A 14,897-nucleotide genomic window follows, 5' to 3' on the forward strand; every position below is an offset into this window, starting at 1 on the left:
CTCATGTCTAAAATATATAAAGAATAGGTTCAAATTTATAAGCATTCAAGCCATTCTTCAACTGATAGTCAAAGGAAATGAACAATTTTCAGATCAAGAAATTAAAACTATTTCTAGTCATATGAAAAGGTGCTCTAAATCACTGTTGATCAGAGAAATACAAATTAAGACAACTCCGAGATACCACTGCACACCTCTCAGATTGGCTAAGATGATAGGAAAAGATAATGACGAATGTTGGAGGAAACTGGGACACTAATACATTGTTAGTAGAACTGTGAACAGATCCAGCCATTCTGGAGAGCAATTTGGAACTATGCAGTGTTGCTGTTGGCCTTATATCCCAAAGAGATATTAAAGAAGGGAAAGGACTTATATGTGCTAAAATGTTTGTGGCAGCCCTTCTTGTAGTGGCAAGACACTGGAAATGCAGTGGGTGCTCATCATTTGTAGAATGGCTGAATAAGTTAGGTATATGTTATGGAATGTTATTGTTCCATAAGAAATGATCAGCATGATGAATTTAGAGAGTCCTGGAGAAACTTATATGAACTGATGCTAAGTGAAATGAGCATAACCAGTAGATCATTCTGATAGACATGCCTCTTTCTAACAATGAGATGATTGAGGCCAGTTTCAATGATCTCATGATGAAGAGAGCCATCTACATCCAGAGAGAAGACTGCGAGAACTGAGTGTAGATCATAATATTCTCACTCTTTTTGTTGTTGTTTGCATTTTATTTTCTTATTCATTTTCTTTTCTTTTTGATCTGATCTTTCTTGTGCAACAAGATAATTGTACAAATATGTTTACATATATTGGATTTAACATATTTCAACATGTTTAACATATATTTCAACAAATATATATTGGATTACCTGCCATCTAGGGGAAGGGATGAGAGGAAGGTGAGGAAAATTTGGAACACAAGGCTATGCAAAGATCAATGTTGAAAAATTATCTGTGCATATGTTTTGAAAATAAAAAGTTTTAGTAATAACTTTTAAAAAGAGTTCCTTATGAGAAATGATTCATTTGGATTCCTACTCCCCTACTCCTTTCCAATCAGTATTAATAAGTTAAGTAGTGACTATTAGCAATTATTAGTGACAAATTCATTTAGTAATATGCATTTAGTCAGTCATCTAATAGCACAAGAATAAACAAGTATTAATATACACACAAGTATTAATATACATATATAGTTTACATAAATCACATAGGGATAATTAGATAAGATAGGTTTCTATATTAGGCCTTTATAATAGGCTTCAAACTTTGATCAAACATTTACCACTTAAGAGTTATGAATTTGTACAATTACAAATATGCTGACAAAGCTGTCTCCGTTTTTGTTTTGTTCAAATTCCATGTCCAAGCCCATCATGAGTGTGACATGGAAAGTCATTCTCCCCTTCCCCCCCCCCCCATTTATTTCTGAATCTGCAAATCACCCTTTTCCAACATGAGAAGTTAACCATTTATGACTACTTAGTCAGGAGAGTTGACACTTGACTTGTCCATTTTGTGACCACTCATACTGATGTATCATTTCTGACACTTCCAGAGCATCAAAATCAAGATCAACCAATGAGATTTTGTATTCACACCTCTTTTGTAGGCCCTAGGGAAAGAAGGCATCTTAGATCATGAGGAAGACCTGAGATCACTTTATTAGAAGGAGCCATGAACCTTTTAATAAAATGCTCTCAGCTTAGAGCTCTATTTCCATGGTTTTTCTTGCAATTTGGACAATTTTAGACCTCACACTTCAAGTAATGGGAAAAAGTTCATAAAATTGTATACCTGAAAGGGATCTTCCAGTTTTAAAAAATAATTCACTATAATAAATAAAATACGTATAGACTTGTCAACCCTGTTACCTGAATTTCTTCAATCACTGATTTAAATTGAACTATCCGGTCAGTCATGGTTTTAACTAATTCCATTGCATTATCAAAGCCTTTTACATACTCTCCATACATTTTGAGGAAAGGAGCCAACTTCTGTAGAATGTCACCAATTCTAGGAGTGGTTTCCCTGTGGAACAAAGCAGTAAATGAATTATTAAGTTCTCTTATAGTTGAAGAAAATTAACAAAACTGTAGGGAAGTCATCCTTTTCCCACTTCATAGCAAAACTATTGAACTTCAGGAGTAGAAAGTGATATGCCTCCAGGTCATGTATTGTTAAGGGTTGTAGTGGATTGTAGAAGTCAAAGTTATAAAGGAACTTAGAATCCCAGTCAGCTTTGTCTCTTCTCATCTAAAAGTACTTGGAGAACAGAGACAGCAGCACCTTCAGCAAATATCCACATTACGATTTGATGGGCTACAATGCACTGTTACTTCCCAGTACTTTCTGGGCAAAAATACATATATGTAATTCCCTATTTCAGAGGTCTCTTCTGTAGAGGTTACAGAAACTATTACTGTCTCTTTTAAGTTCATTGGAGCTATAAGTTCCAATTGTAACTGGCTTTCTATAAGGTGTTTATAACTCTCTAAGGAAGTCAAGGGCAGTGGATATTTTTATTGCTTAACCACAGAAGAAGTATGCTGGAGCTAGCTCTAGTATAGGCTCACTTCAGTTGTTAAATTTGAATTATTAATTTTTTTGTGAAAGAGTTTAATTAGCACAGTAGCTGTTACATCATAGGTATTATGTATATACTTGTTTTTTTCTTTTTCCTTTCAGCTACTCCTAGGAAATCAGCAAATGCTACAAGTCTGCGCTTGATTTACTCTTTTCTTAATTATCTATAACTTTAACAATGTGATGAAAAAATGTCAATAGTGTAGATGAAATTTAGAAGTGTGTAATATACATTCTTTCTTGGGGGGAAAGAAGGGAGAAGAGCAGGGTAGCAGTTGTTAAATATTTACTACAAAACATACATCCACTGAGATCCATAAGGCTCTATGACAACTTTGGAAAAAAGACACAAAGAAGAGTAGGCAAAATTTCTTTCTTTTCCTAATGATCTTAAAATTTGTTCTATGAAAAGATTTATAAAGAGAAACTTATGAGTCTGAAGAGAAACTATTAAGAGTAGTAACAGAAGAGGTAAGAGAAGTGGTAAGAGAAGTAACTGAAGCCCAACTAATTTCTTGGCTCAAGAGAGACAGAGAGAACCAGAAGGTAGAGTTGGCTCCCTTCTTCACAAAACTACTTTGGCCTTTATCCTGCAGTACGATTGAAGAGAATTACTGGGAAGAGATATCTGGGAATCTTGAGAGTTCTTAACCTTGAGGGTTAAGGTTAAGTGATGGGGCTGGGTTTTTAAAAGTAAAAAAAACCCACCAGCAATTAATAATCATACTTTCAAGTGACTCTGAGTGTGATTTTTTTTCTTCATAGTTAAACAAGTATAAAGAATTATTGATACTTTTGTAATATTATTGGTTATACTGTTAATAAATTACACATCTGATAAGTAATGTTTAATCAATTCTAGGAGATTCAATGGTAATACAGAGTGATAAGAGCAACTGCAAATGGAGAAAGAAGTTTCTCTAGTTCATTAAATAGTTTTTATAGAACTGTGTTCAGAGTATGATCTTAGGTGACCAGAGATTTTTTGGAATTTTATTAACAAAGAAAAAATGCAAACATATTCCTGGATCACCCTGGAATTTGAGATAATTAAATATAGGAATGAATCAAGTGGCAGACTGAGAGACTGACCTATAAATAAGGCTGGCAGATCTCTAGAACTTTGCTTCATAAAATACACTCTGCTGAAGGACTGCTTGGTTTTATTGTTTGGGGTTTGGTAATGAAAATAAACTCCATATGTTTTAGTAGCAAGGGCAGTTCTCTCAAAACTTAGATCCAATATTTAAAAATTGTTTTTTCTTACCATTCCTGCATTCGTTTTTCCAGTTCTGGCAAAAGGAATTTACTGTGGAATGCATTTATTGAAGAAATATTAGAAAATATCTTGTTCACCATCTCTGTTGGAAATGAGCCTCGATTAGCTTCTTCCAACAGTTTGCAATAAAATATCTAAAAGCAAAAGAGCAGAATAAGCATTTCTGAATACTTAAAAACCTTACAAAATATGATTAAAAGAATTAACTACCATTTTATGTTCAGGAGAACATGCTTTGATTCCTAATTTTCTTCTGGAAAAGATTTTATACTATTTCAAAGGATTAAAACAATATATCAGAAAAAGGATAACAAGCAGCAAACATTTATTAAATAGTTATCATGTGTTATATGCTTAGGATTACAAAAAAGAGCAAAAATAGTTCCTGCCTCCAAAAATCTTACATACTAATGGAGAAGAAAACATATAATTAATAGCTACATCTACAAGTCACAGAGCAGATAATAGACAACTTGATAAAGAATAGCTCAAGTGACTGGAGAGAAGAATTAGGAAGATCTCACAGAAACTGAAGTCTAAAAGTTTTGAAAGAAACCAGGAAATTCAAGAATCTGGGCATATGAGAAGGTCAAGAAGAAGAGAACAACCTGAGGGGATATCAATGGATAGAAGAGTAAAACATGAGATGACAGGAAAGGTAAGAAGGAGGAAGGTTATAAAGGGTATTTAATGCCTAATAAAAATTGTTAATGTAGTATGGTATGTAACTGTGCATGGCCTTAATTTGGTTTATGGGCCTGTTGATATTTTTACCTTCTCACTATGTGAATAGATAGGCTCTTCTTACTTGGCTTCTAAAAATTATTTCCCTAGGCTTCAGGGTTTTTGCTTCAACTTGGCAGTTGATTTCTTCAGTCTCCTAGAGATCTTAATGGGTATTAATTACTTCTTAGATGTACATGTGTGTATATACATAGGCATACTTTCTGTCGCTTCTACTGGCCTGACCTCTCTCTTTTGTATGATTGGTTGTTATAAGTCTTTAATTAAAATTTTAGTTCCTGCTACTTACTGCCACAGATGGAATTGAAGCACACAGTTCATATGTCATTTGTTGTGCTATGATGATTAACTAGAGGAACTTATTGCTTCTATGTTTGTTGAGAAGAAATATTTACACCTAGCAAGTCTATACGCACAAAAGTCAGATAGTATCAAACATTTTCTAGAGGCAATTACTAGTAACTAAAGAGTTGAAAACTTTACTCTTTTACTGAAAAAAAAAAAGTTTAATATTCTAAATTTTACACTATCTACAATGTCAAATAACATAAATAACAGATAACAAAAATGATTACCTTGTCTAAAAGGTCAAGTCGATTAACATAGGCTCTTTCTGTAAGTAAGAGTTCAGTGGCAATTTTGTGGCGTTTCTGTTCATCTGTTTCCTACAAAATAGATCAGGAAAAAAAAAAAGGCATTTTTTTCTCATTAAATAATCACTGAATAAAGAAGAAAACTGTGCACCCCATTAAAAGCAATTGACTATTTTTAAGGTATCCATCAAACTTCTCTTAATCATCAAGAAAAATTTGATCAAAAATCTGACTAAAGTCAAATTATAGATGGATTAAAATTTGTCAAATTCAAATAATTGCTCTCCTTGATCTCTCATTCATCTAAAATCAATATAAGACCTCAATTACCTCTTGTGATAACATTCTGTATCTTCTGACTAAATCAGCTCAGTTAGAGAGAGCAATCCATTCCCATATATAGGTAGCACAAAATCAGGAAGGCCTTTTAGAGAAGGTGAGAGCTAAGTTCTGTTTTGAAAAAAGTCTTAAGTAGAAATGAGGAAATACAGTATTCTAGGCCTTTAAGAAAGGTAAGAAGGTAACAGAGATGGGAGGAATAGCAAGTATCACTGAATCTTAGAGAACACAAAGAATATAAAATATAAGACAGGAATGGTAAGAAGAGGAAAGGTTGTGAAGAGCAATTCAAATCCTGCCTCAGATACCTGTATCTACTTTTTACAAATTCAGTATTTTCCCCCAGCTACATGTAAAACCAATTTTTAACATGTTTCAAAACTTTGAGTTCCAAATTTGCTCCTTTTCCCTCTTCTCTCTCTTATATAGAAGGCAAGCAATTCAATATAGGTTATACATCATGCAAAGCATTTCTATGCATGGTCATATAAGAGAAAACATAAACCTCTCTCCCTCAAAAAGCCTCAAAAAAAAAAAAAAGGAATTTTAAAAAGTATGCTTTAATCTGTATTCAGACACCATTAGTCTTTTTTTTTTTTCTGGGAATAGATAGCATTTTTCATCATAAGTCTTTCAGAGTTGTCTTAGATCATTGTATTTCTGAGAATATCAAAGTTGAGTGACAGGTGATCATCTTACAGTATTGCTGTTAAGTAACAGCAATAATTTTTATGTTAATATAGTCACAGTATTCTTCTGCTTGCTTTGTACCAATTCATATAAATCTTCCCATATTTTTCTGAATTCCTTTTTCATCATTCCTTAAAAGTATGAGATTAATATACCATTATTATTCCGTCACTTCTCAATTGATAATCACCCACTTTGTTTCTAGGGTTTTGTTATTATTTACTCCAAGGATTCTGTTAAAGATTTACTTATTGTTAATCTTTTTTATATACTAAGTTCATTTTGAATATATTCCTCTCCTCATCTGTGGTCAGGGAAAGAAATACAAAACAGAAGAGATAGCAGAGGACTAAAGATTCTTTTGAATGGAATAAATGATTTCTCAAAAGACTGTAGGCTGAAGTAGAACAGTTTCAGGAAGTCATATGATCCCTATGAAGTAGAAAGCATTGTTACACATCTTTCTTGTTCCTGAAGAATCCTGTGCATCCAATAAATTTAAGAATCAATTTAATCCAATGATTTAAAAAATCAACAGGATACGCAGTGAACCCGTGATTATTTTCCACTATATAACCCAACTTCTGCTTCTGTACTGTGCCACAACTTGCTGGACTACCCAGTTAATGTGCTGGTCTGCTTCTTGCAAAAACCAAATAAAAACTTTGTGTATATACTTGGAGACGCCTCTAAGAAGTCAATTTGGCTAAGAGTTGTCTAGTGCTCTGTCCCACACAGTTATATATATATGGGAGCTTGATCCAGGATCATGTGACTTCCCAGAGAGATAGTTGGGCTTCTGATAAGGGGGACAGGCACCCATTGAGTTTTCTCTAATGGTCCTTGGCATTGGACTTCCAACCTCCCTCTCCCTGAAGTATAGGCCCAAAGTGGAAGAACTCAGTATAAACAGAAAGCAAAAACTCCAAAGAAGCCCAACCAGTGAGTCAGAAGAAGGTCAGGCAACTTATGCATGCATAACTCATAAGCATAACATGCATAAGCACTGTGTGAAAGCACTGCCTGTGTCCTTGGACTGTCGTTAGGCTGAACAGGGATTGGCATGCTGGTAACCTTTAGTCAATCAAAGAAAGGGGTGGTTCCTAGTAACCTAGGAGGAAGTTTTGATAAATGGTAGAAAGGTGGAGTGATCTGAGTGACTGCTTGGTAGGGACATTCCACCAGACTTGTTGATCCCAGCTGGCTCTGTGTTATATAGGATTATTAGTTATTAAATTGGAGCTGCTCAAACCAGAAGATCGCTGTACACTTCAACAACAATACTGTATGAAGATATATTCTGATAGAAGTGGAAATCTTCAACATAAAGAAGATCCAACTCACTTCCAGCTGATCAATGATGGACAGAAATAACTACACCCAGAGAAGGAACACTGGGAAGTGAATGTAAAATATTAGCACTACTGTCTATCTACCCAGGTTACTTATACCTTCGGAATCCAATAATTAATGTGCAACAAGAAAATTGGATTTACACACATATATTGTATCTAGGATATACTGTAACACATGTAAAATGTATGGGATTACCTGTCATCTAGGGGAGGGAGTTAAGGGAGGGAGGGGAAAATCTGGAAAAATGAATACAAGGGATAATGTTATAAAAAATTAGTTATGCATATATATTGTCAAAAAATTTTATAATTATAAATTTAATTAAAAAAAAAATTGGAGCTGCTCTCCCCAGAAGGGAAACCATTAGCAGAATGGGGAAGGAACAGTCCAAGCCCAAATCTTCGGGGTGGAAATCTAAAATAGCACCAGGTAAAACTGGAATAAATTACCAAACTATAAAGGGAAAGATAAAAAGAAAATGACAAAATATTGCTTTCTTATATGGAAGAGTCAAAACATTGGAGGAGGGATGATTTGGCCAAAATACAGGTGTTCTGAGATTTGGTTGTATCAAAAGCTAAACTTGTACATGAATGGAAAAGCTCTTCTAACTCCAGAGGAAGTAGTTTATACAAATCTCTGGTACCTGGTTTCACAAATAAGGAAAGGAAGGGAAAGGAAAGGAACAGGTCCATCTCACCCATGGGACCCTCTTCTCTCTGTCTCTCTCTCTCTCTCTCTCTCTCTCTGTCTCTGTCTGTCTGTCTCTCTCTGTCTCTCTCCTTCATACTTCTCCTCTTCCACAGGAGGCAGCAGCTGTACCCATCCCTACTACTCCACCACCAACCCCTTCCAGCCCTAGCAATCCACCAGAGGACTTACTAACTCCTTCTACCCCTCCCCACAGAGGAGGTAATAGAATACCTCAAAAAAGGATCTAGTCAATTTCCCAATCTCTGACTCATCTACACCTGAGACCTATATGTATCCACTAACAGAGGTGCCCTTAGCTCAAGGGGGGTCAGGGTTTGTTAATGCGCTTCTTAACACCACTGAGGTGAGGAATTTTATGGAGATGAAACCACTCATGGAAGACTCAGCGGGCCTATCAGAACAATTAGATCAGTTCCTGGGCCCCAAAAATATAATTTGGGTGAGTTAATGTCTATTCTGTTCTCTCCAGAGAAGAAAGCTTCAGTAAGAAGGGCCACCAATGGTAGAGTGGGAAAGGAGGCATCCTCCCACACACAGGGTAGTACCAGCTGATCAGAAATACCCCAATCAGAAGTGGAAATCTTCAACATAAAGAAGATCCAACTCACTTCCAGTTGATCAATGATGGACAGAGGTAGCTACACCCAGAGAAGAAACACTGGGAGGGGAATGAAAATTGTTAGCACTAATATCTGTCTGCCCAGGTTACATGTACCTTCGGATTCTAATGTTTATTGTGCAACAAGAAAATGATATTCACACACATGTATTGTACCTAGACTATATTGTAACACATGTAAAATGTATGGGATTGCCTGTCGTTGGGGGGAGGGAATAGAGGGAGGGGGGGTAATTTGGAAAAATGAATACAAGGGATAATATTATAAAATATATATATATATAAATAAAAAAAATAAATTAAAAAAAAAAAAAAAAAAAAAAGAAATACCCCAATCAGGACTTTTCTTGAGACCATAACAACAAGGTTCATTGGGGTCACACACAAGACCTAAGGGATTTAATCATTACAGGAATTAATACCACAGTATTTAGCACTTAACATAATGCAGAGGAGAGAAGAACCCCATTCTGAGTTCTTAGAGAGACTGAAAGAAAGTATGACAAAACATTCAGGTCCTATAGATAATGAGTCTATGTGGAGGATACATTTTGTGCCAAATGCATGGTCAGACATGTAAGTGAGAAACTGCAGAAGACAGATAGATGGAATCAGAGGCCAGTAGGAGATCTATTGGAAGAGGCAACCAAAACATTTGAGAGGAGAGATGATGAGAAGCAGAAGCAAAAAGCTAGGATGTTAGTGCTAACAGCCAAGGAAGTTAATCAATGGGAGGACAGCAAAAGAGGAAATATTAATAGAACAGGAGAACCCCTTCCTCAAAGGAAAGCACATGATGCTAACCTGATGGGAAGAACAGAACAGTATAGCCCAAAGTGAAGGAAGAGATAAGAGAAAGCCCTTAACCGGTTCCAGCGGTGGAAAGGAAGGACACTTGTTCACACACTGTCTTCAATGCTCGGAGCAAGAACAGAAGGTGCACTTCCTAATGGAACTTGAAGATTAGAAACATCTGGGACTCATAGATAAGCCCCACCCAGAGCCCTTCCTAAATACGGGCCCATAGACAATGAGTTGGAATTCCTTATAGATTAGGGAGCAACCTGCTCATCATCATCATCATCATCTACCCAAGGAGTGGGATTATCCTCAGAAACACTATATCTGGAGTAAAAAGGGAAGAACTTCTCAGTTCCCCTTACAAAAAAATCACAGAAATAAAGTATCAGGATACCTATATAACTTATTGTTGTGAGAATTTGTAGCCATTATACATGGTGAGGGGAACCAGCCAGGAGATTCTTTTGAGGTCAGAGGCAATTGTTTTGCTGATGAGGAAGTGAGAAAAGTGAGAGAAGTAAAATCTGAGAGGGACCAACAAGTATTAGTTTTAATCCCTACTTTACCCCGAGTTTGCCTTCTCCATCCTATACCCCAGAGGAAAAACTGAAAGTTCAGAATCTTGAAGCTCAGAAAAACAAGCAGGACCCCAATGGTCTAGAGGTAGTAAAGCAGGTATGAGGCAGGTTTTGCAACACTTGCATTGAAGTAGCCACTGGGATGTCCAAAACCTGTGTGACGCAGTCCTGACCCACTTTGTGTTACCAGGGCTATATATCCTAGCCCCCCAGCTGGCGAATGGTTTTTGTTTGTCAAGGAACAAATAAGGCAGCTTAATGCTATTCTCCGATAGGAGACTTCCAAAGCTTAGACCTTTTCAGAGCATCCAGGTGGACTTTAGTGAGCTGCCACCAGTAAGCTGTCCCAAATATCTGTTGAGGAATGACCACCTGACTTTATGGATAGAAGCTTTCCCTTTGTCTCAAGCAACTGCATCTGGAACAAATATTGGAACAAATAATCCCCAGATATGGGATGATAGAAAGAATAGACTCGAATCAGGGAACACATTTCTCTTCTAAGATACTCCAATTTAGAAACTTCTTGGGAGTTTCACACTCCTTGGCATCCTTCTTCCTCTGGTAAGGTCAAGAGAATGAACCAGGAAATCAAAAGACAATGAACTAAATTGGCCCTTGAAACTCAGTTGCTCTGGACCAAGTATTTGCCATTGGCACTTATCAGAATAAGAACAAAACCTTGTAGGGAAATTGGATTATCACCTTATGAGCTTTTATATGGACATCCATATCCAAGGTTTCCTGTGAAAAACTGGGACCCTATTTTAGAGTTAAAGATAGATTTACAAGGGGTATGTAGGTACTTTGGCTAAACATCTGCATGAAATCCAGCTTGAAACTATTATTGCTCAGACACTCCATCTAGGATTTCCTATAGTCAAATTCAAACCAGGATATTGGGTCCCTTACTTTGGGAAGGCCCCTTCCAGTTTCTCCTGACCTTGAACACTGCAGTAAGAACTCAAGAGCAAGTGGACACACCACATCAGCATGAAAGAACCAGGGACCCTCCAGCTAAAAGGACTGTCAATCTGGAGCAGTCCAAGGACCTGAAACTGCACCTCCAACACAATCCCCTCACTGGGTGACCCCTCCACAACCTATGAGGAATTGGGGTTACTTAATTCTTGTCATTTTTATTCTGTTAACTGCTTAGTCTCTTCATTTGTAGATGCTATACCCTTTTCTGAGGTATCCTTTCTGCCTCCTCTTCAGAATTTTAATTCCAGTGCCACATGATGGGGATTTCCTAAGTCTCCTTACACCCTTTGTTTACTCAGCACCCATTCCTTGGTTACCCCAGTGGAATGGTTTTGAGAGGCTAATGGAAACTGTAGCTGCCTAACTGTTGGATTTGTGGGGGGCCTCAGAGACAGTCCGAGTGATGCTGGGTACCTGTTCCATTGTGCCTAGCACAGATCCTGAGTACATAATGGAACAAGATTCTGGGAGATTTGGGAGGAACATTCTTGGCCCCTGTCAGAGTATCGAAAAGAAAAATACTGTCTCAATTAGACAGGAGGGGGAACTGTACTAAGGAATAGCCAGTCGCTGCACCTATAAAAATAGACCAACGAACAGGACTATCTAACTGTACAACAAATATGATCTCCAATCCTTGTACAAATAGAACCAGATTTACTATCTACAGGACCACCTATTGGGGTTGGAATTGATCTAACTCCTTTTTAGGTCAGTATTTTACCTCATTTTGGAGTACACATAATCTGACTGGGATGGGAAAAGAGCAGGTTGATGGATGTGCTTGGAAAGTGAAACAGCAGCTGTGGATATGTAAATTCTCAAGAAGTAGTGGAATAGAGAGAGGTCCCCTTGGTTATGAATAACAGCAGTATTACCCAGTAGTTAATGATGGCATATATTGACAATTTCTGATCAGAAGCAGCCCGCCTTAAAGGGGCATTATTGGATTTGTGGCCTTACTACTTACACATTAATTGGATGGGGTCTTGTTACATAGTATTAGTTTGGCTCTAGTTTTTCTTTTTTACCAGGACAAAAAGGTAGCTAGGCCTCCAATTATATGAGGAGTAAAAGGAGCTTAGACACATCTCTCACTAACATAGGAGATGTTGGGATGGGTAGACAGACACCTGGCCTTCTGAAAAAATAATCCAGACATAGGGGCTGGTCACTTGGGCCCAGGATGGAAGTTTGGGGTATAAAACTCCTATATATATTCTGAAGAGGTTAATAAGATTACAAGTTATAGTTGAGATTATCACTAACCAAACTGCCAAAGCCTTGGACCTGCTTGGACCAAACCAATCAAACTAGGAAAGCCATATTACAGCACAGCCTGGTGCTAAATTATCTTGTTGCAGAAGAAGGTGGGGTCATCTATGGGAAATTAGATCTGTCAACTTGCTATATGACATTGATGACATGGGAAAGTAGTAAAAGAAATCACCAAAGATACTAGGAAATTAGCTCATGTGTCTACACAGACTTGGTCCTCTCCCTTTAATGCATCCTGGTGGTCTTGGTTTGGTGAGAGTTGGTAGAAACAAATCCTTTGATTTTTGATTATTGTTCTAGCTTTTATTATTATCCTGCTTTTTGCTTTGTTTGATACAATTAATCACTACAATAGTTTGAAATTCTTTACTAACATGGTCTCAGTAAAGGCCTCTGCCAATGTAACGATGCTAGTTTTGAATAAACAGGGGTAGATTCCCATAGATACTGAAGAAATGCACAGGAGGGCAAGGATAACATAGAGGCCTTAGCAGAAGAGATGTATCAGGATTGGTGTGAGAAATCTTCAAGTGAGTATCAATAGGAGGAAGGACTGAATGGAATAAATGAAGATTTCTCAAAAGACTGTAGGGTAAAGAAGAACAGACTCTAGGCCTAAGTTTCAGGAAGTCACGTGATCTCTATAAAGCAGAAAGCTTTGTTATCCACTAGTCAGTAACCATTTCCATGTTCCTAAAGAATCTGGTCCATCCAATGAATTAAAAAATCAACTGGATAAGGGGTGGACCCATGGTTTTTTGGTTATGTAACCCAGCTTCTGCTTCTGTACTGTGCCACACTTTGCAGGACTGCTTAGTTGTGCTGGCCCGATTCTTGCAAGAATCAAATAAAGGCTTTGTGTTTGTACCTGGAGATACCTCCAAGAAGTCAATTTGGGCAAGGGCATGTGTGTCTACTCCATCAGGAAGCTATTCCTTCACAACAAAGGATAAAAATAGAAAAAAAAAAAAGTTTGCTTAGGAAGACTATCATCAGTTAAAAGGGGGAAGGGAAAGGAATAAGCACTTGATGTAGTGTTTACTATGTGCCAGGCGTTGCATTGTTCCATACTCTATAATTTGCCTTCTTTGCAAAGAAGGAAAATTCATTTTCTCATTTCTTCACTGGGGTTAAACTTGGTCATAATTATATAATTGTTCCTTTTCTACTCTCATTGTAGTCATTGTGTATATTGTTTTCCATATTTATTCATATAACTCTTTCCATGCTTCTCCAACAGGCATTGGAGCTGAGCATATACCTTAGCTCCAAGGATTCACATTTTCTCTTGCTTATTATATACCCATTCTGAAGTTTCAAGAAAAATTTATACAACAAAGCTTAGGTAACACCTCATGTCTAGGGCCTACCTAAAAGGGATTAACATTGTTACTTTTAGTAAAGGTATTCAATATAAAAAGCAGTTATCAGCTATCAGACAGTTTTTTTCCCCATGATTAAAGAAACACTTAAAACAAAAAAACCATAAGGGTATGTTGGCAAATACCTAAAACATAAACAATATAATCCACTTATATATGATACTTTCCCCAAAGTTAAGGGTACTTTGTAGGACTATAAAATATTTCATTTTTACCTCAGGCCTATACTATTTAAACTGTGGTATACATAGGAAAGACTCTGGCTTTGGTCCTTTGGCTACTGAATTCTGGTAGCAATGCCTTTTCCCTCACAAAAGGATGGTCATCTCTTGGACAGCCAGCACTAAAATCTATTTTATTTCTGAGGGGAAATGTTCAATTTTTTTAAGGATCTTATATTATATTATATTATATATATTATATATTATATTATATATTAAGGATCTGTGGTCATAGAAAAAATTCAAAACAGGAAAAACAGTTACTGCCTTCAGGTTCATATATATATATTTTATATATATATATATATATATATATATATATATATATATATATATATATATATATATATATATATATATATATATATATATATATATATATATATATATATATATATATATATATATATATATATATATATTATATTAAGGATCTGTGGTCATAGAAAAAAAATTCAAAACAGGAAAAACAGTTACTGCCTTCAGGTTCAGTCTTTGGCTCACTCACTCAAGCAAGTGCTGTTTTGTCTTGTGCCTCTAGCTGCTATAGCTTCTAGGGGGAAGGGAGAAAAATTACTTCCCTATTCCCTTCTCTCAATTGCCAAAAACCCAAGGGAGATCTGTGTTCTGAGCCAGGCAGGGCCTAAAGACATTGAAATCCTTCCTTTGATTTACAAGGTATTGAGTGTAGACTCTTCCTGGCTCAATTCCTAATACTTTT

The 14,897-nt window shown here is 36.5% G+C and overlaps 1 protein-coding gene across 6 annotated transcripts in view; it reads right to left on the bottom strand.

Moving 5' to 3' along the window:
* Positions 1–14,897, bottom strand: part of FGD4 (FYVE, RhoGEF and PH domain containing 4) — a 207,635-nt gene that overhangs the window by 42,210 nt on the left and 150,528 nt on the right. For all 6 annotated transcript variants that reach the window (XM_074270586.1, XM_074270589.1, XM_074270588.1 and 3 more), the window contains exons 5-7: positions 5,197–5,286; positions 3,866–4,011; positions 1,887–2,043 (exon numbers count right to left, since the gene is read on the bottom strand). In XM_074270586.1, the coding sequence (XP_074126687.1) occupies positions 1,887–2,043; positions 3,866–4,011; positions 5,197–5,286 (393 nt within the window). The remainder of the gene's footprint in view (positions 1–1,886; positions 2,044–3,865; positions 4,012–5,196; positions 5,287–14,897) is intronic.

Source organism: Sminthopsis crassicaudata, chromosome 5 (genome assembly GCF_048593235.1).
Source record: "Sminthopsis crassicaudata isolate SCR6 chromosome 5, ASM4859323v1, whole genome shotgun sequence".
NCBI classification, from domain to species: domain Eukaryota; kingdom Metazoa; phylum Chordata; class Mammalia; order Dasyuromorphia; family Dasyuridae; genus Sminthopsis; species Sminthopsis crassicaudata.